Source organism: Phocoena phocoena, chromosome 5 (assembly GCF_963924675.1).
Source record: "Phocoena phocoena chromosome 5, mPhoPho1.1, whole genome shotgun sequence".
Classification (NCBI taxonomy): domain Eukaryota; kingdom Metazoa; phylum Chordata; class Mammalia; order Artiodactyla; family Phocoenidae; genus Phocoena; species Phocoena phocoena.
This window is the reverse complement of record NC_089223.1, coordinates 113,097,481-113,121,869: the sequence shown is the minus strand read 5'-3', so window position 1 is coordinate 113,121,869 and position 24,389 is coordinate 113,097,481. Positions and strand designations below refer to the sequence as shown.

Genomic DNA, 24,389 nt, shown 5'->3' with positions numbered 1-24,389 from the left:
AATAGTCTGTAGATCCCTAGATTGACCATTTTCACATTTTTTTAAAGCTGCATTTAAAAATTAGCTGTATCTCTTAAGCATCTGAGTACATGTTTAGTTGAAAATAAATAAACTACAGAAGAAAAGGAAACAGTGTAGTAGGCATGCTATCCTACTAGGCAAAAAATACCAAAAAACAAAACTTGTTTATATGTATGCAATTTGTAAGCTAGGGCAATTCTGTCCATGCATGCTGTGCTACAGGAAATGTCATCTTTATGGTGAGGCTTAACATAAATGTTTCAAAGAAATTCTGTGCAACTACACATTTTACTGCTTATCTGTGATTTTTCTTAGCTTCTCTATTTACTGATAGGCTCCTCACATCCACTCCTTCATTCCACCCTCCACTCCTAGCCGTCGACTACCCTTGGTCTGTCCCCTGAGGAGCCCCAGGCCACACTGTGGTGCCTTATTCTGATCTCCCCTCTCTAGTAGTGACCATCCTGCCAATTTACCCTACTCATTGTTTTCCTTTAACATTATCCAATCAAAGGAGGTCCTATCTTGTGTCCCTTATTCCTTTGTCCCATGTGTTCCTCTTAGTTGATTACTTAGTTCTTTCTAAACTTGCAGTGAATGCCCATCTCCCATCAGATGGCATAGCCATAGCATAGTTCTTTATCCTAAAATATATATTGCTGTAGAAATTTTACACATTGTGGCAGTTGTGTGAGTCTAGTCTTTACTCCCTCAAATCTCTCCCTAAAAATGTTCTGTGATTTCTTATATTTTTCATCACGTCTTGCTCTAAAACAAAAAACTTCAATAGACTTAGTATTCTCAGGGTAAAACTACAACTCTTCAAACTTTTATGGACTGAAGCAATTCATTTGTAGCTTCTATCTCTACAAATCCCAGAAATAACCTAAATAAGATTTAGTAGAATAGTTTATCATATTATGTCCTGTTTAAAGGACCTCATCACTCCTAATGCCCTCAGAATCAAGCTCCATCCCTTCATAGCTTTTCAAAGTCCTTCAATATCTGGTGTCACTTGAACATTCTAACATGATTTTCCAAACTCTCCCAGTCCAACTGGGTCTTGGCCAGTTGGTATTCTCTTTCCTTTTATCTGAAATGTCCTTCCTTTAACTTCTCCTCCTTTCCAAATTTCCATCATACTTTAAGGCATAGCTTCAATCCCATCTCCTGATTAAGCTTTACCTGAATAATTGGTTCACACCAATTTCACCTCTAAGCAATTCTGCTTTTCTCATCTTTTTAACTGAATCAAATAGTATCTTTAATTTTTATATAATCATTCCATAACTAGAGTAGTGTATTTGCAATGTGACCACATCCAAGCCAAAATAAACCTAAGATGTGATTCCACAAGGGAACCTGATGCCTGAACACCAAGATGCCAGCTCAGGAAAGAACCATAAGTTATTAAGGGTCTTTAACTTGGGATTTCATGAGGATGTTAAAACTATTGCTTAGAGTGCATGAAACCAATCCTATAATTAGAAATGCAAAGTTTATGTATTTAAAATATCAATATAGGTACAATAAAGCATAGGCCATTCAACAGCCTCTGATTTCATTCTCAAGTCTTATGTATGTGGAAATAATCCTTATCTATATCCTACCGTGGGTGGGGCACTCAGCTGATGGATTTTCCCCTTTGAGTCACATCTCCTTTGGTCTACCATGGCATGACCATTCTTGTTTCTTGGCTCTTATTACTAACTGTAAGTAGTTCTTAGTCTCCTTTAGTGTTACTCCAGAAATGGCTTTTTTAGGGCTGAGTTCTGCCTTTCCATCCTGTGTGTGGATAGTCTGCATGCCTTGTGTGGGGATTAGAATTCTCTGACTCTGGCAGCTGTGTTCTTTCTGTGCTGTATGGCTGGAAAACATCTTAAAGCCACTTGTGGGAAGAACAGCTTTTGAAAAATATGGGTTTTATAGTCAGACAGATTTCTAAGTCTAAATTTCCTGCAAAAGAGGATAATAAACAATATAACATCTCCCTCAATTTTAAGGTTACTTCCTTGTACCACCTTACCCACTAACCACACTAAGTCAGCTTACTTTGTTTTAAAATGTCTTGGAATTTTGTTCCTTCTCTTTTGAATACTTATCTGGATACTTATACAGAATACCACAGAATAGTAGGTATTAGAGTTTAGGAATGATTAGTTTATCAGTATATTTCTTCCCTACCACAATGTAAGTTCCACTAGAGCAGAGGCTATACCTGACGTAGTTCACGATTATATTTCCAGCTTCCAGCGCTGGCCCAGCTCCTCAAATATTTGTTGAATGGGTGGATATCTTATAAGGTTGGTGGAGAAGGAAAGGAGGCACAGTGTATAAAACACTGTATAAATACTTACAGATATGTGTGTGTGTGTGTGTGTGTGTGTGTGTGTGTTTATCAGTACATAGAGTGTTATGGTTAGCACATGTTAAGTATTTGGTAAATGTTAACGTTTATCTTTTTACTCTTGCTTGAAATCTAAACTGAAAATGGCCCTCTTTCTTGTATAGCAACACGGACACTTCTTGTATTATGTCATTGACCCTCCCCAACTAAAAGTAGCTGGATTGATCTGAATGTTTATTTTCATCTTTTCTACTCAAGCACCTGGCTAGACCCACAGAGCTAGGAGCATTACCTCACAGTGCTTTCAATCTCCCAATACTCAGTTCACTCATTACACATTTGGTGATTTAACTCACAGAATTGCCAAGATCACATTTCCAAGCAGGTCTTCTAAAACTGCCCATCTCTCCACGGACTAACCAGAATGGCCTCAGGGAAGAGAACAGACTAGTAGAAGGCTACACATGTTAGCAAAAATAACTGCATAGTGCACACTACAAGTTTCAACGGTGTTAAATTTCCATTTGACTAATGTTTTGCTTAGAAACTTAACAGGAACTTTAGCAACAGGACAGAATATAACATTGTAAATCAACTATACTTCAATAAAATAAGTAGATAAATAAAAATAAGTAAATGGCTAAATGAAACTTAGATTTATACCTAGGCAATTGGGAGAATCTGACATTTTATGTGCCAGCATATAGTAGGTGCTCAATAAATAACTACTGAATGAATTTGGGGAGGGGAGAAAGCATGTCTCAGTGGCTCTTGGCATTAATTGCCTCCCCCTACAGATACTATAAATCCCATTCCTGTCTTTGAGCAGGGATTTAAAAACAGGACTCTAATAAAAGTAGGCATATCTTCATAATCAGGACAAGCTTTTGCTTTACTCCACATAGTTATAAAAAAACGCGGGGGGGGGGGACAAAGTTCCCCGAATTTCTAGATGGGAAATGGTGGTTTCTGTACTGCAGGAGTGCAGACCGGCCTCGTGGTTCCTGAGGGCGAGATGTGTAACTCCTCTTCCTCCCCATGTTCTTGGCTGAGACACGCTAAGGGTCAGTTTGTGGAAATGTAAGGAGGAGGCGATTTCAGTATCTTCGTGTAGAGAGACGCTAATGAGGAAGTCAGGCTGTAAAGGCCAGCAATAGGGAAAGGGAATTCAACTTAACTTGTAGTCGGGACTGTTTAAAAAAAAAAAAAAAAGGAGGCGGGAATAAAAGAAGTAGGAAAAATTGGGGGGAGGAGAGAGACTAGAAAAGGAAAACCAGAAGAGCAAGGAAGGAGTGTTATCTACGCAATTTGTTGTTTCTCCTGCTCTTCCTCTCTCACTCCCTCCAGAAGCTAGAAAAAGTTTGCATGCACAGCATTCGGAATGGGAGAGCGGCCTCTTGATTTGCAGACCCGTGAGGAGAAGCGCCCACTTCACCCTTCCCCGTTCCCGCCGCCGTTTTCCCCCTCTCCGGAGGATGGAGGGCAGTCCTCGAGACCCAGAGAAGCGGTAGCCCAGGCGGATCCCCCTGGATCCAGCAGGTTTCAAGCAGCGGGCAGCTCTCTCTCCGGAAAAACCTCCCCTCCCTCCTCCCTCCTCCTCCCGAAAAGGAAAAAGATCGAACCTCTAAACCGGCTTTACCCCTCCCCCTCTTCCTGGGGGAGCTAAAGCAGAGAGTACAGTTCTGTGATTCACTGGAGAGAAAAAAGGGTGGAGGCAGCAAAGAACTCCGAGTGCCAAAACTAAGTAAGTTCTCTGACAAAACGCACGCAGCTTGCGGCGCCTCCGCCGGGCCACCAACCCCGCGGAGACCAAGTGGGCTTGGCGTGGAGCGTGCACGGGGTCAGGGACCCACTTCGGTCCCCGTGCGCTCCAGCAGCGGAGAGAAGGAACCGCTGCTCGAAGTTCCTGCGGAGAAGAGGTGGTCAGCGGTGGAGGGAGATCAGTAAAGCGGGCTGTTTTTGTCATTTCGCCGCCTGGTGAGTGTCGGGGAGATTGGCAAACGCCTCGGAGAAGACCGAGAAAAATAGCTGTGGAAAAGTGGAGAGAGTGATCCGGAGGCCGGTTCACTGCATGCTGCTTGTTATCTGCATGGGTAAGAGCTCTTTTTCGGCGGTTCCACTTCCCAGTACTTTCCAGGTGACCGGACTGCCGGACCTACGGTCGACCCCGCAACCAACGGTGCGCGCGCCCCCGGGAGAACCTCACTCCTCCACCTCGAGGGCGAAAAGTTATGGCTACGAAAAGTTCCTGCCCAAGGTGATTATCAATTCCTTACTTGATTTTTTTTTTCTCTTGAGAACTTTTGGGTGGAGGCATTAACTTTTTGTGTGGAAGCTACTTTGGGGAGCGAGGAGGAGGAGGAAAAAGTGCGATCTGATGGAGAAAAGCAACTCCTTGGTCTTCGACACGTCCCATCCCCTAAGCCACCACGTGTAGAAGATTAAAGTTGTTGGACGTGTTGACAGCTGAGAGGAGCACGGACTTCTTTCCAGGTGGAGACCCCTCCACCTCCACCGCCTGTTGGTTCTACCCCTCCTGCGTGCATGTGTGCGCCAGCGGCGGCGCGCGGTGCGTTGTTCTGCCTTGGAGTTTCAGCCGGGACCAGAGTGAATGGCCCCCAGGGACTGCGCGGGACCTCCGCCGCCGCCACTTCCTCCGCAAGCCTGGGTCTGGCCCCGAAAGATGCTAGCCATGGGGGTGCTGGCAGGCTTCTGGGTCCTCAGCCTCCTCACCTACGGTTACCTGTCCTGGGGCCAGGGCTTGGAGGAGGAAGAGGAAGGGGCTATGCGACCTCAAACTGGAGAGAGACCAGAGCCCAGCATAACTACCATCTCCCAGCCCCATCTCATTTTCATCCTAGCGGATGATCAGGGATTTAGAGATGTGGGTTACCACGGATCGGAGATAAAGACTCCCACTCTTGACAAGCTTGCTGCCGAAGGAGTTAAACTGGAGAACTACTATGTCCAGCCTATTTGCACACCGTCCAGGAGTCAGTTTATTACTGGAAAGTAAGTGTTACTGCTTCATATATTTATTCCTCGGAGATATATTAAACACTTGATTATGATCCAGCTCCTAACTTACTGGAGTTGCAGAAGATATGGGGAACTAAATGTATGAATGAGTGAATGAATGAATGGATCAAATGCATTTAGTTGTGGTGGGAATTAAAATGGATGTCCTGTTGATGATCTTGAAAGTCTCATCACTAGTTTAGTCTCATTTTTCTTACTCTCAGAGCCTGCTGTGAAGGGCCTTCAGAGTTTTAAAATGAGATCAGAACTTGTAAACTCCCACTTACCAACCAGAGGTCTCCAGAAGTGTTCTCCTTTTCTAAATCTATTTTGGCTTTTGAGCATGTTCAGATTTTGTTTCAGGTGTCACAATAGAATTCACAGTCACCATCATTGATAAGAAAAACAGACCAAATTTTTTCTGGACTCTTGGTTTCTTCTTCTTTTTTTTTTTTTTATAAATTTATTTATTTTTGGCTGCGTTGGGTCTTTGTTGCTGTGCATGGGCTTTCTCTAGTTGCAGTGAGCAGGGGCTACTCTTGGTTGCAGTGCGCGGGCTTCTCATTGGGGTGGCTTCTCTTGTTGCAGAGCATGGGCTCTAAGCATGTGAGCTTCATTAGTTGTGGCACATGGGCTTCAGTAGTTGTGGCTTGCAGGCTCTAGAGCGCAGGTTCAGTAGTTGTGGCGCACGGGCTTAGTTGCTCCGCGGCATGTGGATCTTCCCGGGCCAGGGCTCAAACCTGTGTCCCCTGCGTTGGCAGGCGGATTCTTAACCACTGTGCCACCAGGGAAGTCCCTCTTGGTTTATTCTTAAATCTGGGACTGAATAATCAAAGCCACAGGTAATCACAGAGAGAAGAGGGGCCAAAGAAACGTATGGAAAGCAGTGTAAAATCTGACCAGTGTACATGTGACTCTATTTGGGTCTTTGATAAGTAATTTTCTCTTACAGGATCACTAAGGAAGGCAATGGGTAATTACCAGGGTGGTTCTCAAAATAGGAGAAGATAACAGTTGTAAATGCTCAGCATGAGTTAAACTTCCTCTGAAGTTTTCTGCTGCTCCTCACACATCTGAGAATTTTCTGATTAACTCTAAGAAAAAGCAGATTATTAGGATGCTTAAGTAAGTGTTTTTAGTATTATCATTGCTTTGCTAAACAGCTAAATATTCTACTTAGGGTGTTCACTCGTTTTCATATTTTTACTCTATCCTGTCAGAATGTAGGTTACTATAACTGATTTGCATATCCAAATTCAGCCTGTGGAACTGAGATAAACTAGGAGACGCAGAGGTCCAGCTGCCACTGGACAGAGGTGGAAGAAAAGCCTTAGTGGTTTCAGTGTATGAGTCTTGTGATTTCAGTTCCAGGGGACCCTTGCTTCAGTGAAGTTGTTCTTGGAATTGGATCCTATAAGAGTAGCCAGTATCCATTGGAAAAATAAAAACTATTTTGTAGTAATCTCTGTCTTGCAGAGACTTTTGCTTAATATACGATTTCTACTGCTTAGCAAACTGTCACAAGTTAGCATCACTGCCAGAAAAGAAAAAACAACAGTCCTGTCCTCTCTTTAGTGGGAGAGTAAAGAAGACTCACTGTACTTCAGAGTCATTTTAAAGGTTAACTGTGGCATCAGAAAGTCAAGGGCATTTGGTATTTATAAAGGAGAAGATTGTTGGCTGGAAAATAACAAGTCCATTTGATGGCCTGTGGGTCAAGTTCTTCATGTCTAATCCAAACACTCTTATATTTGGTTTATGAAATAAATGAGTCATAAAGGCTCCCTGAACCTCTTAAACTAAATTTATAGAATTTAGATTTATTCAGATAACCAAGAGTAATTGAAGAGCATATAACTAAATTGTATGAATTTATCTTTCACAATAGAACATTTGTTTAAGACTTTTCACTAAAGAAGTTCTTCTTTAGTTCCTAAACATTATCTTGCACTGATAAAATATCTAGGTTTTATCCTTTAATATTTATGAAGCAGACATGAGGGTGGAAATAAATCCTCCGTTTTCTTTGCTGTCAAAGGTTGACTCTCCTGTCTTTTCAATGCAAACATCTCATAAGAAGATTTATTCTCCTTATTAAAATTTTCTGTTCAGTGTAATAAGTTGTGTAACTGTCTTATAGACAAAAGTTTCAAATAACTACTGTGATTTGACTTAAATTTCTGTTTGAATTAAACAGTTGAAGACATTTGCACTTTCAGTTCTCCTTTTAGACAAATTGCTGGAACCTTCCTTAAATGAACACAGATGTAAGAAAGAAAGTGGTTATAGAAGCCTAGTTCTGGGTCTAATATTCATAATGCAAGCCCAGAGAATGTGGTCATTTGTCCTCTCCATGAGTACATATCTATGATTTCTGGATCCTCTAAAGTTAAAAAAAGCAATAAAAATGTAAATGGACTGAGTTATATTAAGGGAAAGAATAGGTTATGTGGAATATGATAGAATTCAAATATCTTCACATTTATAAAGAAAGAGTTTTAAGTGATTGAAGCTGGAGCTACTTTTGATACTATTAACAAAACAATCCTCCCTTTATATTTTGCTGGAGTCAAAATGTAAAAATCTATTCCCTTATACTGCACAAATCTTAATAAATTCCAGATTCTTTAATAATTTATGTCATATCAGTCTGGCAATATTGAACATAAGCCAGCCTGTCAATAAGCATTCATTGTGTGCAGATCCCTTTATTGGAACTGTGAGGAACAAATAAGTAAGCCCTAATCTCTGGACAGTGATTCTCAAATTTGCACAGAAAGAATTAGCCAAATGGTAGTAGCTAAAGTGCAGATTTCCAGGCCCAACCAATGACTCAGCTTCAGTGGTCTGGGGGTGAGCTCAGAAATTAATAGTAATTTAACAAACGTGTCAGGTTATTCTAATAATGGTACTAATATAAATTGAGTGTTAGTATTAAATGCTAGCATCTACTGAGCAGTTACTGTGTTCCAAGATAATGCATTTTTATCTCATTTAATCTTTATAACCATTCTATGAGGTAGTAACTATTGTTACCCCGTTTTAAATAGTTGTGGCAGTAGATTCCAAGAGAGGTAGTGATGCAGAAGTTCTGTACACTGGACTTTGAGAAACAACAGTGTAGGTGTTCAAAGTTAGACTGGTAATATAAAGGTTGATTGAGAAAGCAGCTGCCTACATTTGGTTTATTTCAAAGTAATTTTTTCACCTTTTTTTAAAAATAGTTTTTCAAATAAAGACATGTAGACATGACATCATTTCTTCTTAAAAGAGAATATAGTGAAGGCCTCAGAAAGAGAATTATGAGTTTTGCAAAATTTAGATGTGTTTTATGCAGACTTTAGAGTTGGCAGTCTGAGCTGAATTCATATCTTGGGCAATAATTTTGTGTTTTTACTATTTTGTTATTCATTTTTCCCACTTGAAATACCATGATGATCATTTTTAACAAATGCAAAGGTAACTCAAATAATGTGTATTTGTAATAGAATATTTGATAAATTAATTTCTTTTTACAAACAACCCTTGCCCCTTGCCAAGGGTAATCACACTCCCAATTTCTAACACCTTAGATTAATTTTGCCTGTTTTCAAACTTCATATAAATGGAATTGTAGAGAAGGTATTTTTTCATGTCTGGCTTCTTTCTCTTAACACTATGTTTGTAAAATTTATCCATGTTGTTGCCTGTAGATATAATTCATTTATTCCAATTACTGAATAGTGTTCTTTTATATAAATACACTGTAATTTATTCATCCATTCTGTTGAAAGACATGGGTTGTTTCCAGTGTTGGACCATTATTAATAGTGCTGCCGTAAACATATTTGCAAATGTTTTTTGGTGAATACAGGTGTACGTTTCTCTTGGGTATCTATCAAAAAGTGGGATTACTGGATTATCGGGATATGTATGTTCAGTTTTTGTAGATACTGTCCAGCAGTTACCCAAAGTGGTTCCACCACTATACACTCTCATTAGCAATGTATGGAAAGTGCTATTTGCTTCACATCATTGCTGACATTTGGCATCGTCTTTTTCATTTTAGTCATTCTGGTTGTTATGCACTGGTATACCATAATGGTTTGATTTGTGTTTCCTTGGTTACTAAAGAAATTGAGCATCTTTTCATATTTTTGTGGACTGTTTGGATATCTCCTTGTATCTATTCAATTTTTTTGCCTGTTTTTTCCATCAGATGCTGGCTTTTCCTTATTGATTTGTGGCAGTTATTTTTATATTCTATTCCTTTGTCAGATATTTGTATTGCAAATGACTTCTCCCATTCTGCGGCTTGCTTCGTCGCTCTCTTAATTAAGTTTTTGGATGAACAGAGGGTTTTAACTTTATTGTAGGCTTATTTATAATCTTTTTCTTTATGTCCTATTTGAGATATCTTTGACTAAATCATGATCATGACAATGGTCTTTTTTTAAGTTTTATAGCTTTATTTTTCTATTTACATCTATAATTCATCTGGAATTAATTTCTAATATGGTATAAGTTAGGATTCAACCATATTTTTTCCATATGTAAATCCATTTGATCCACACTATTTATTAACAATGTCATACTTTCTCTACCTCACTACAGTGTCATCTTTTTCATAAATCAGATAAATGTACATGTTTGGGTCTGTTTCTGGACTCTATTCTGCACCATTAGTCTCTTTGTCTATTCTTGTGCCAATCCTACATTCTCTTAACTACTATAGCTCTATAATAAATATTGATATCTGGAATGTAGGTCCTTTTACTTGTTCTTCTTCCAAAATGCTTTAGCTATTCTTTACCAGTTCACTCACTTTAATATGAAAGAAGGGAGGGTATGGATGTACAGATTCAAAGAGATTGAAAGATTTGGTTTTGGAGAATATGAGGTAGTTCTCTTCTGAATTATTCTACTTTCTAAGTGAAATAACAAATGAGGTCATTAGATGAGAATGAGGATCTTAAGGTTTAAAGACAGAGATAGAAAATATTCTAGGAAAGGGAGAAAGTGAATTAAGTAGGGCAGTACTGTGAAAATATTGGGCAGCAATGAGAGCCCATCTGAGATTCGTGGTCATAAATTTAAACAGAGACCAGTCATCGCTTGTTTTTCTTGCTCCATGTTCAGGTACTTGTGTTCAGAAGAAGCGCTGTTGAAGAGGTGGATTTAACTAGATTTGGACCTTTGCCAAATGAATAGAGTGGGATTGTGGACTCTAAACTTGGCAAGAAAAAGGGAAAAACTATAAGGGGTTTATGTTCTCTAAAAAAGCGCCAGGGTCAATGGATTGACTGTCTGACTAGGGTTGAAGTGAGGATACCACAGTATACTTGGAAAGCTGAAAAGATAGATAATGGTAGTTGGAGAAATGCATGCTTGGAATCAAACTTTCATAAGTAGTGCAGTTTTAGAAATGATAGGGGAATGGTGCTAAAGTGAGATGGAGGAAAACATCTTTGGAAGTGAGGAAGGCAAGGTATTGGAAGGGCAGGAAGTTGGATGGATCACTTGGGTGGATATTTAGACCATTAAGAATAATGGGAGAAATTGTATTAAAGAGCACAGAGTGAGCCAGTTGCTGGAATCATCTATGACTGAGCGGTGGGAGGGCAGGGCCTGGAATTGGATAAAGGCCTCTAACAGGAAAGATTGTGAGTCTCTAATCTGTTGCCTGACTTTTCAAAAAAGTTGCACCTTTAAAAAGAAACAGGAGGGCTTCCCTGGTGTCGCAGTGATTGAGAGTCCGCCTGCCGATGCAGGGGACAGGGGTTCGTGCCCCAGTCCGGGAAGATACCACATGGCGCGGAGCGGCTGGGCCCGTGAGCCATGGCCGCTGAGCCTGTGCGTCCGGAGCCTGTGCTCTGCAACGGGAGAGGCCACAACAGTGAGAGGCCCGCATAATGCAAAAAAAAAAAAAAAAAAAAAGAAACAGGAGCCAAACCGTGTAGAAGTGCCAGTGAGGAACTAAGAATATACCCAGTCCCTGCTTCAGACTCTTCGATAATTGGGGTATGGGTAGAAGACCAGCCCTGAGTTGAGAGGATAGCCAGCAATCAGCTAGAGCAAGAAGGTGGAAGAAATGTCCAGGAAAGAAATGAGATCATAGAGGATTTTGCTAATTACAGACTTTCAGTAACAGAAGGCTCCTTGGAAGGAGTTAGGGAGTTAGAAGGGGAGAAGGATTTAATTAGAGCAGAGAATGTACAGAGATATATAGAGATTAGAATATGAATGAAAGCAGATACATTGGAAAGATTGGAGTTAGGATGAAGATTCAAATAAAAAGTCCTGAAAAGTATGGTGGGATTTTTTCCAGATGATCTCTTGGGAAATGTTAAGTGTCAAGTTTTAATTATAGCTTCTTTCTAGAGATTGATTGAGCTGGGCCTCCTGCCTGTCCATAGCCAACCACTGCAGCCACACTGTGTACAGTCAGGCACATAGTTAGGAAGTCTGGGGGTTTGGTCCAGGAAGACAAGGTCTATGTAGACCTCCTCTATGGACTGCAGTGGGCTGTAGAAGCAAAGGAATGTGTCTCCCAGTAGTTTATAAAGTATTCTTTTTAGATATGAAATTATCAATTAACAATTACCCTAGTGTTGAAAACCCTGAAAAAGTAGTTGAATTCTTTCAGTCACTTTCACAGGAGAAAGATTCAAGAAAGCAAAGGGGAGTAGGGTTTGATCATTCCAATTCATAGGCATGTGGTACATTCAGAAATATTACCCCCCCACCCCCACTTAGATCATAAACATCAAGGGTCATGCATGCTTCCATCCACTTCTGTTATCCAAGACCTAGTTTTAAGTAGTGTTCTACCACTTAAGAGTACACAATAAAGATCAGTTACTAAGAGTTCACTTATTACATTCATAAATATTTAGTTAATACATAAATATTTAGAAAAATGTTTATGGTTAGAAGTTTGGAAGAAACAGGAGTTTTTCCCAAGCCTCACTTTGGCTTTAGAAAATGAATGTAAGAGCAAATGGAGAGGATGGCTTTAAAACCTTACATATCCATTTCAAAGAGAGTGGCTCAAAAGACAGCACCATTCAACAAATAGCTGCCTTTTCCTATTTGAACATATGGATTTTTCTGACAGTAGAATCATGGTCAAGTAAGCTATTGGCACACCCTTATGATCAAAGCCCCTACTTTTAAATGAGTCTTTTTAAAAAGACACCCTTTGAAGTGAATCCCTATTCAGGTAATTCTGGTGAGTTTCCTGAATAGCTGTCCTGAAAGGTGGAAATATATCCAGGTGCCGAGGGTTCATATCATTTTGTTTCATCCGTATGGCCTCTCCCAGAGATCAAAGAAGGCAGGACCAAAAAGGCTTGGAGCCCCTGCTTCTAATAGGAGCTCAGCATGAAAACGTCTTTTATTTCAAAGTTTAGTTTCATTTGGACTTTTTCCTATAGCAATATTATGGAATTAGTTTTTATGTAATCTTTTTCCGTACTTTACTTTGATATAATTAGAGTGTGTTGCAATGTTCTTTTCTCATTCCAGATATTAAATATTCCCAGGAGTGTAACTTCATTGAGACATTCATCTCCCTGTGTGCTGTATTGCAAAAAACACTTTTTGTGTCTTTTCCCTTATTCCCTCTGTCTTCTAATTCACCCAACACATTGGCTTTACTCAAACATGACTATCACTACATCACCACCCTCGGCAAACTAGGGAATTCCTAGTTCCCACTGACTACCACAGAATGGGGAAAGAAAGTGATTTTAACTGAGGGCCTTCTTGTACTAGTTGCTTTTCAAACATCCTGATATTTGATCTTCACATCCACCCTGAAGGTAAAATATTTTTATTATTTCAAAAAATATGTATCACATATTTAACAAATGTCCTCATTTTATGGATGATATATGAATGTTTTAGAGAAATTATACAAGTTGTGGGTGGTCATACAGCTTCTAAGCAGCAGAACCTATATTGGAACCTAAACTCGTGTGGCTTCAACAAAACCCTTGTTGTTTTCATCACCCCATTCCATCTGCCATGAAATTTGTAAGCACCTTAGTCCTGTCTTCAAAAAAATTTTTAGCCTTATCTTTCTCTGTCTTCAAACTCTCTACTCCAGAGAAAAGAATGATTCACTGTTTCTCGAGCACGGCTTATACTTGACTTTCTCCCTCCTTCTGCACATACCGTTTCCACTCCTTGGAATTCACACCCTATCTCACTTGGCCCAAATGCCAGCCACTCATTAAGTCATTAAGACTCAGCTAAAATACCATCTTCCTTATACAGGTTTCCATGATTCCTTAGCCAGAAATACTTATTCCAATGATGACCTTACATAATTATTTCTATTACTGTCATATTAGGCATGATTTTCCACCTGGTTCACACGCTGGCCCCCTGAGTACCAAGACTGATTTATTACCTCCATAAATCATGCAGCAGCCAATCTAGTGCTTTGTACTAATAGGCACAAAGAATACCTGTAAGGAACGAATGAATGAATGAAAAAATGAATAAACAATCATTTAAATATTTCCGTCTGGCAGGCAATGTGACAGAGCAGAAAAGACATAAAATATGCAGTGAGGAAATCCGAACTAGAGTACTGATTCAGCAAATTTCTGTGACCCTTAAATGAGTAATTTAATCTTTCGGAGACTCCATGTTTTCATCTGTAGGATAGGAATAATGATAATCTCAAAGGTTATAGCACTTGAGATAACATACATGAAAATAGTTTGAAAACGTTTAAGTATTACATAGTTTTTAAGTAAACATTCTTCTACATTTAGAGCTACAGCTCCATAATGTTTAATCACATACTAACTTTAAAAGAACTGACTACTTGTTCTTTATAAAAGTTGTGGGTATACTCATATCTCTTTTCCAGTTTCAATCTGTAAGCACAAAAAGTTAAATTCCATGTTTCAATTTTAATATATTTTACCCACCAGGATTTCTCGTATATTTTTGTTCTGAAATGTCCAGGAAGGTGATTAGGGGTATATTTTTTAAGTTTCTACACTTGGAGATTGTGTGTGTTGTTGCTGGTTGTCACACTTGGCATGCTGCTGTCGTCATGCTTGGCCGAATCTGCTGGAAGCCTGCTAAGGCTGTGACAAGCAAAAGTAGATGTATGTTTAAACAGTGACATTAAGAGTACCATACTAAATGAGAAGAATTAAAAATTGGGTAATGGAAAGGCCAGTGATTAATTACTTCAAATTCCTTCAATCAACAATCATTTTCAAACGTTTTCTTGAATATCATTACTACATCTTATTCAGCTTTGAATGCTAGCTCACCCCAGGGACTACCACTCAGTAGGTGTGCAATAGAGTTTTAAAATAAGACATTGTTCTAGGCTTCATGGTGATTGAAATTTCACGTACTTTATGATCACTATTTCATTAACTTCCTAGATGATTATATTGCCTGCAGCATTTGAATCCACACTCCACCCTAAGACCTGAGTGAAATCTCTGCAACACAGTCAAAATCATGCCACTCCCTGCTTTAAAATCTTTTAGAAACTGCCATTACCTGTAGACTAAAGCCCAGTTCCTAAGCATTCCATATAAGGACCTTCAAAATCTGCCCTCTGACAAGATTCGGGTACAATCTCCCAACACTTTTCCATTTATACCCTCTGTGGATTATCACTGCCAGGGTACTTATACTTTCCCACAAGGGCTATGCCCCTTAACCCCCCTGTTCCCTTCTAAGCAGAATTCCCTTTGCTAGAATGTTCTTCATCCTCCTCTGGGAAAACACCATTGCATCCTTGCAGACCCTCTATGTCCCTCATCTCCCCTCCAATACTTCCCTGATCATTTTACACCTTTATACACATTTTCTTGGGTATAACAAGATGTGGCAGCCAAAAAAGTGATAGAATTCTTAGAATTCAAAGGCATGTTGCACATGATTTTTTCCAACAAAGAACATTATTGATCATTTTAAAGCAATAAATGGGACTCTTCACTCACCAGACAGAATCAGTATCATGTATCCATCATATCACCAACACCAGTCTACTAACCACCTACACCTGGCAGGAGAAAAGCCAGATAATAATTGCTAGGTCATTGTACCCTTGCTGAGGAGATACATTGATACGCTTTCTCAATACTTGGTCGTTCTCCAGCTTGCTGGAGAGGGTAAGGGAACCAGATCTGGATGAGAAAAAGGCTGGGGAAACTAACAGGACCCTGTGAGAGTACTGGGTTATTCCATGCACAGTGTCCATACAAGCTGGATAAGCATGGTTTGGCAACGTTCAGAGTCTGAGAAGGTCCAACCAGTAGGTGGACACAGTAGCAGGAACCTGAGTGGCAACCAATACTCGATTAAATTAAATTCACGACCACAAATCCGAAATAGGCACGCGTAAATGCCCCAGTGATCCTCTAACCTTCCTCTAGTATATGTCCAATTCTTCAGAACTACTATTTCAAGATTTCTCATCTCCTCAGATTGCCAATATCCCCTCATCAGCTCATTACTTTTCTTCACAATTCCACTGAGAGGAAAGAAGCAATAGTGAATTATCTCTTTCCTATCACCAGTGTAACATTTCCTGACCTACGGGCATCGACAGCCATGTCTCTGCCTTCCTTCCTCCAGTAGGGCATTGAAGTGCTCGAACCCGTCAAAGACACGTGCCTCCCAGAGCTCCTTCTCCCCTCCTCACGCACCTGAGTCCTACAGTTTTACCGTTTCTCTCCTTCGTTATTAATTTTTATGTCTCTACAAAATCATTTCCATCAGCATGTAAATGAATTTAAGTTCATTCTGTCTACAAACAAAAGCAAAGCAAAAAAGTTAATTGACCCAATTTCTCTGCTCTCCTATCTAGCAAAAATTCATGAATTATCTGTACTTGCGAGCTCCGCTCTGATTATTAATTTATACTATATTAGTCTATACTATAATTATCAATCTATAGTATAATTTTGATAGTATGATATGATGCTATATTGTATTATGTATGCCATAATGTATACTAAACATATATTATACTATATTATAATATACTAAACATATACTATATTATAATATAGTATATTATACTACAAATGTATACCATAAATGATCATTAATTTTAAGATTTTTAATAAATCTGTAATTTATTACAAATTTATAAAAAGATTGTGCCATATTCTTGAATCTGAAGAGCTCAAGAATTTTTTAATTGTTTTATTAGACTTAAAAATTATCTTTGAGATTGAACATCATGAGGTTAAAGACAGTGTTATATCCTTTGAACACATCAGGTTCTTGCATAGATAAGGCCATAATAAATGTATAATAAATGTATGTAAACTGAATAATCCATACTCGTCAAATTAAAGTTTAATTTAGTTTAGATTTTTTAACACATTTAAAAATATAAGCTCAAATACTTGAAATCAGTTTTTTCTTTGATCCTTGTTTGGTTGTCTTTGTAATGCTATAAAATTAATTTAATTGTACATTTTCTAGCTAAAGCATTTAGTTGAAGATAAAATATTGGGAGTGGAGATGTACCATTTATGTGACATTTAAGGAATATATTTTGTATATGTATACTATTCTCTAATATATTTTCTCAAATCTATTTATATATGTATTATATATCTCTCTCTCAATATATTCTCTAAGCCTCATAACTTGGGGATAATTATTAATATCCACATTTTACATAAGAAGAAATCAAGCTCACAGAAGTAAAGTGTCTTGGCCAAAATCCCATAGTAAGTAATGAGACTAGAATTCCAACCCCCAAAATTATGATTTTCTGCTACATTATTCAGATGGTTGACAGGAGGGGTTAGGTATAGCTGCATAGCTTATCTTTAGAGTAGAAATAAATGAATATCTTATTTAAGTGAAACAACAAAAACCTAAATATAGTTATTCTAAGAACCAGAAACTCATTTCAAACTGGCTTTCCCATTCAGTTTGGGAAAACTGGAATCTGTTCTTGCTCTTCATTTGTTTCACATATAAATTAAGGATAATGTTATTAGTTTACCTATTAGAATTTGTAAGAATACTTAAATTATTAATAAAATTATCAACCACCTGGAGAATTTGTTAGAGCATTTATTCCTCTGGGCTCTTCCCCAGAAATTTGTTTCAGAAGGTCTAGGGTGAGGCCTGAGATGCCAGATCACTAACAAGCTGCTTGGTGATAGTGAAGTTGCTCGTCAGAAACCACACTGATTAACACTGCAATACACTTTTTTTGTTGTTGTTGTTGTTTTTTTTTTGTTTGTTTTTTTGCGGTACTGGGCCTCTCACTGTTGTGGCCTCCCCCGTCGTGGAGCACAGGCTCCGGACGCTCAGGCTCAGTGGCCATGGCTCACGGGCCCAGCCGCTCGTCGGCATGTGGGATCCTCCCGGACCGGGGCACGAACCCATGTCCCCTGCATCGGCAGGCGGACTCTCAACCACTGCGCCACCAGGGAAGCCCTGCAATACACTTTTAGCCTTTAATGTTCCAAGACTATTTATTACCATCTTTATCTCTCTTTTTTTCACCATTTATTTAACACCTACTCTATGCATATGACTATTTAATTAAGTACTATCCAAGCTTCAAGTGCAGTTGTGTTTTTCCTCCTGTGTTCTACAATTGAAAGCTTGTTTCAGGTCTCAAAGGTCTAACTTTTGAAGAGACACCTTCTCTATTAATGTGTTTCTGCTCTCCCATAGAATGAACGATAAAAAGATTCCTATTTTGGGCAAAGCAGTTGACTCAAGAGCAAAAAGCAACTGAATTTCTAAGGACTAAATCCTAAAATTAAAGATGCTAGGAGATAGACATTTTGGCACACTACTCTTTTCTTTTAGAACCTTTCTACTACAATGACAACTTGAAGAAAGTGGACGTTTATTTCAGGGTCTTGTTTAAATTAAACTATGGATTTGATCTAATTTGCATCAGTCTCCTGATCAATCCATGTATATCCTAATTTTCTGTAGTGTTGTACGTAGTCTGAATTAGCTGAGGAATTCATTGTAATTGTTTGCCTTTAAAAGAAAATTGGGCCATTTGGATCAGTAGTCTGAGAATTGCTAGAATAATTTAGTGATTTGGTTCCAACAATAGAACTTTTCAGGTCTGGTTTCTGATACGGTTCTGAATGATCTCAGATGTCAAAATAACAAAACAAAAAACATAAGTAATTTAGAGTTTTGTTGAGGCAAATGTTTATATTGTCACTTAATCCTCACCACAAATCTGTGAGGTAGGTAAATGTTACTATTTCTCATTCTTGTAAAGGAGATTCCCAAAGTTAAATGCATATCCTTAGATGTTCTATAGGGAAGAAAACTAGGCATTGACTAATTTGTCAAACTCAGTGTAAGCCTTCATGAAGCTTCCCATTACCATTTGATGGTTCATGAGGTAATGACCCTTGATTTAATTGGGCTTCTTGTTTTTGTTTCCTTGAAATTCATTCATTATTCATTCATTCATTCAATACTGAGCACCTACTCTGCCAGAAACTGTTCTAGGCACTGGGAAACATATCAGTTGACACAACCTCCAAAAATCCCTGTTCTCGTGGGATTTATTCTAGTGCAAGGAGACACAAATAAATAAAATATATAGTGTGCTAGAGGGCAATATGCCCTGAGAAGGAAAACATAGCAGGAAACAGGATGGGAATTAAGAGGTTAAGGGTTAAGGGTGAAGAGAGCAATATTATGGAGGTCAGGGAAGGCTTCACTAAGAAAGGAGGTGAAGGAGGGGGTCTCGTATGTTGCTGCTCCAGGCAGACAGTAACCACACAGGCCCTGTGACAGGGGCACCCCTGGTGTGCTCAAGTACCATCAAGAGGCCAGTCCATCTAGGCTAGATCAGAGAGGGGGTAGGGGAGAGTAGGAGGAGGTGAGGTCAAGGCGGTTAAGGGAGCCAGATCCTGTAGTGCAATGAAAGCCAAGGCAGGGAATCTTGACTTCCACTCTGAGTGAAATGGGAGCCATTGGAAGGCTTGGAGCGGAGGGGTGACATGACCCAACTTTGGTGTTAACAGAATTGCTTTGGCAGATTATTGAGGATAGATCCTGGAGGTAAGCTTTGCAGCAGGAAGACCTAGTAAAGAGACCATCGCACTAACCTGTGTGAGAAGTGATGGGGTGTGGAGAGCAGTGATGGAGAGGGGTCAATTCTTAGTACATTCCACAGGTAGAGCAGACAGAATTTTTGGATGGACTACAAATGGGTTGGATGGTTGGAAAGAAAAAGAGGAATCAAGTACAACTTCAAGGTCATTCATTCTGCTATTAGCAAAAAAAACAAAAACAAACCAAAAAAATAAAATAAAAGTGCTCACTCAAACAGGTAAAGTTACTACTGATCACAAATTATAGGAACTTCTTTGACAATTACATGGTACGCTTCAAAGCCCATCAATGAAAAATAGCCTTTGCTTCTCCATTCTCCTTTGCCTGACTCCCTGAGGTTTGAAGGATTGCAGTAATATTTTTTTTCATTATATATATAATATATATATATTTCATTTCACAGTATAGTTTGGGGAAAGAGTAGTAGATGGGGGTCAGAAGATCTGCATTTGAGCATTTGGTTCTGGCTCAGCCACTTACTAATATTTAAAAACAAAGACAAAGCAGCATAGGTAAATGTGGAAGAAGAGGCTTTTTAGGGCAAGGATGGCTGTCCATGGGCCCCAAGGCTGTCCCAGGATGGCATTGACTGGGTGAATTCACCATTCCCATCACTTTACCAGATTGGATTTACAGGCACAAACTCTGCACATCCAGAGTTTCTTAGATGGTTGATGAAAAAAGAAACCAACGAGAAGAGCCAAAGTATGAACTCAACATTTCTATTTCCATCATGCTGAAAATGCTGCTCCTTCAGACAGATCAAATACCAAGTGTCTGCAAACAAACATGCACACACCTACACATATCTTCCTTTCTCTTGGATTAATGTCAGTGCCAAAGAGTCTGGACAGTGCTTTGTGGTTGGCCCTGCACCTGTAATTTTAGAGTTATGATATTAATGCTTTACTTCTTATATTACATTGTTTTTAATTTAAGGTACACCCATTTTGTTTCTCAGTTTAAAATGACTAAAAATAGAATATCTGCTTTTATTTTTAGAAAAACAGGCATTTTTTTTAAAAAGTCCCCCTTTGGTGATCTCTTCTTTTTGTTCTTCAAGTTAGTAAAGCACTTCCTAAATAGCTTATGAACCGCCCTGAATAAGTTGTATTACTGCTGTTGTTTTCTGGACCAAAGAGTCAGTCAACAGCTGTGCAGACCCTGAGAAAAGGTTTATTGAGAGGAATGTTTGTTTCCGTTCATTCACCTTAGTTACCCTCTTATTGAGATCAAAAGGTCCAACCTTGTCTGATGTAACAGCAAACCCACATTTTCCTTTTCTTGGATTTTAAGGACAAGCACTGCAAAAAATCTCTTACTGATGCAAAAGATATTTTTCAATGATTTATTTCTTAAAGAATGCTGAATCTAAAAGAATCTTTCGCAATTTCAGATCCCTCCTGTAAGTCTCTTAGTTTTAAATCTTTGTGTGAAACTGTAGTCAAGCCACATTCTATTGTCACATAAGTGTTACTTCACTTCCCAAGTGCTGAAGGCCTTCCCCTGGTCTCTGAAGCAAGATTTTAGTATCACATCCCTGGCTGTCTACACAGGAACCACACTGCTGTCTCTTTCTCCATTACTTATTTTTGACCTCAAGGAGCTGGCCAGTTCACACATGTTTGCCTGCCATAGGTAAATTTGTTTATTTCCTTGTTGGACTTAAAACTTGTTCTGTGATTTACAAACTCCATTTTTTTTTTTTTAACTGTGGAACTTTTTATTCAAGTGAATTTCTTTGATGGAATAGCCCAGTATACAAAACATATAAAGCAGAGCTGCTGGCAGGGGTTCCCACCCTCAACCCCTTCCTTCTAACGTAGACTCAGGGCCCCTCTGCCCAGTCTCCAGGGCTCCTGGGTCATTGTTTGAGATACTCAGGCCTATTTAATCTACTCTGGGAGTAATTTTCCAACATGTCAAGGAAGATGAATTACTGACTGAATGCTACAAATGAGTACCTTTTCAATAATCTCTCTCAAGAATATAGAATACAGGCATCAGTGTATAAAAATAATGACACAGAAGGAGCAGCAACAAAAAGCCACCAATCTCTTAAACACATTTCTTAAAGAAAATGCTTTGATTACAGCATATTTTTTTTTTTTTTACAAATTATGATGTTCGTTTTGATGCTTTTAAAGAATCGCTAATAGCTTTTAAAGATGAGACAATTCAGTAATAATCTTGAGGTATTGTAATACTACAGTGGAGGGGGCATGCAAGACTTTAACACCCAAAGGAGGGGACATGGAGGTACGTGGAAAATAATAATGAAACCACGATGCCTATACAGCGGAAAAGGCTTTTCTGGTGTCAGACTTTCAAGGTTTTCTCTTGTCATCAAATACCATTTCAATATCCCAGTAGGGAGAAAAGAGTAGGAGGAAATTGCTATTCAATAACTAAGTTGTAGTTAACATGTTGTAGAACAGTTATTGGGAACTAACATTTAGAATTTGTTCTCCTTTGTAGACTTTATAAAATGCCTACTATACTTCAAATGACTCATTATTATTTCTCTAATTCTACAGCAGGAGAATCAGTTGTTCAGATGAGAAATGAGAAGTTGATAAGTCAAATAGTAAGAGAGGAAAAGAGAACAAAAATTTAAGAGACAGTTAGTGATAGAATGGACATTACTTAATACCTGAATGAACATAGCTTGAAGTAGAGGAGAAACTAGACGGTTTTCAGAAAAGTTCTATTCGGGTGATTGGTAGATCGTAGTAACATTAACCAAAATAGGCATTAATCAAAATTCATAGTGGAGAATATTCAGACTTTAAGCCATGCTATTTGGCTTCATATTTGTCCTCCATTTTTCAGAAACAAAATACTGTTTGGTACTATGCAACCATATACAACATTCTGATGAAACAGTTAATCCTATGTTGATTGTAGTTGCCAAATGGTCTAAAAAGAAATAGAAAGTGAAACATTAGCGAGTGTCTGTAAAATTTGTGTTTAAATGCTATACCTGATCGTTGTACCTATATAAATAAAAAAAGATAGCAAACTGAGGCTCCTCTAATAAATGTTGAAATTCATAAAAGATAAAACATGAAACATAAAAATTGTGAATCACTATATTGTACATCTGTAACATATATAATATTGTACATCAACTATACTTCAATTTTTAAAAAAAGATATGAAACAAATGAAATGCTGTTTCTCTCTTACTCTGGCCTTTCATAAAAGTTAAATATTCTGTCTCCCTTGAGACTGTGAAATTGTTCACAGGTTCACATATGTCCCTGATGTTCTAACAGCTAAGTGTCTTGGGGAACTTTATTACTCTGACTCATGTTTGGCCAGAATGATTCAATATTAGGGAATTAATTCACTAGGTCAGGACTGGTCTGTGCATTTGAAACATTAAACAGAAGATTTTTTTTAAAGGAAATGTCATGCATATTTAGAAGTAAAGCTGTTAATGGGACGGAACACTGCACTGAGGGTAAACAGAAATCATTTCTCCATCACCCCAACCCCACAGTATGCTATTGGTTTATGAGGTATATGTTCTGGGTGAGCCATTCAAAAATATGTCTGCAGCAATTTGAGGCATATTACCTAATTTAACAACATTCGCCTGCAAAGAAATATTCTTTTCAGACAGTTCTAGTTATTATTACAATTTTTATAGTGCTTTAATGTCACTATTTTAAGAAGAAAGTCATCATTTTATCCCCCTCCCAAAACTCAAATAGTTTTGATTCTGCAGAAGTTATTAAAAGGGTAAGGGAAGTATAAAAATAAAAAGAGTGTGTATAACCTGTGTGAGGGCTTTGGCCTTGAAAGAAAAGCAGGAGAGAAATAGTGTGGTAATTTTAAAAGTAGCAGGTTCAAAGAGAGCATATTTTCAAGATACAGACAAACACTTGAAGAGGTGGGTGAAGGCATAGCAGAAAATAGAGGGGAATTTAGCGGAAAGTAAGTGATTAAACAAAAGAGAGAGGTAAAATCGTGCCACAGTTGCCCTCTTCTTAGCCTGTTTGAAATCTTATTTATCCTTAAAGATCCAGATCAGTGTTTTCCAAATATGCTATGCCTTAAGCCCTGTTATATATACATTAGTATATATATATATATATATATATATATATATATATATATATATATATATATATAAAAGAGCTAAAGACAAAATATTCAGGTTAATATATTGAGAGAAAAAATAGCAAATCTGTGATGCAGAGACCTGACATTTATCAAAGCTAATGGTTTACAGACCTTATTTAATTATCATAGGTGTCTGGTTTGGGGAATGTAGTACCAATAGGAAAATAATTAATGGATTCCTTAACCTCTCTACACATGGGGAAACATGAGACTGAATTCTGTCTTTAATCATAACCTTGATAACACTGTTCTTGGCTACTGGTTAAGCATATAATTTTTTATTTAGCACTAATTTTGCTTCTGTAACTCTCCCCAGTTAGACTGGATTTTCATAGTGCAGTGCTTTATGTACAGGAACACTAAGTAAGGTGGCTGATTTTTCATCTCCTTTTTTACTGGGACGCCTCATTCAGTTCAAGTTGCATCAGTAGAACTGCTGTTCAACTTTCTTTTCCATGGTAGTTTGGAAGGAGAGAGTAAGATGAAATAGAGGCTCCAGGCATTGGCAACAGCTGGAAGGCATCCCTAATTAGATTCCAGGCAGACTTGGGCCATGTTTATAATTTTCCGTATGCTGGCTTACAGTTTCTTTTAAAAAGGTTCCCAAAACAACATGAAAATTTAAAAAGATTTGCTGCACTTGTATATGTCACACAATACAAAGCTGTTTTCTTGAGCACCTTAGCATGGAACATAGAATGGTAATCACTGACTCCTAACTTAGGGGATGTTGTCCAGAGAGGATGGTCTTAGAAGGTCTGTGTGCTTGACCGATTGTTAT

General features: G+C 38.4%; 1 protein-coding gene across 1 annotated transcript in view; it reads left to right on the top strand.

Annotated features, from left to right (window-relative positions):
- The first annotated feature begins 4,979 nt into the window (after positions 1 to 4,979).
- ARSJ (arylsulfatase family member J) overlaps positions 4,980 to 24,389 on the top strand; it is a 63,437-nt gene continuing 44,027 nt past the window's right edge. Inside the window, 1 exon segment of the mRNA XM_065878018.1 lies at positions 4,980 to 5,380. Within this exon segment, the coding sequence (XP_065734090.1) occupies positions 4,980 to 5,380 (401 nt within the window).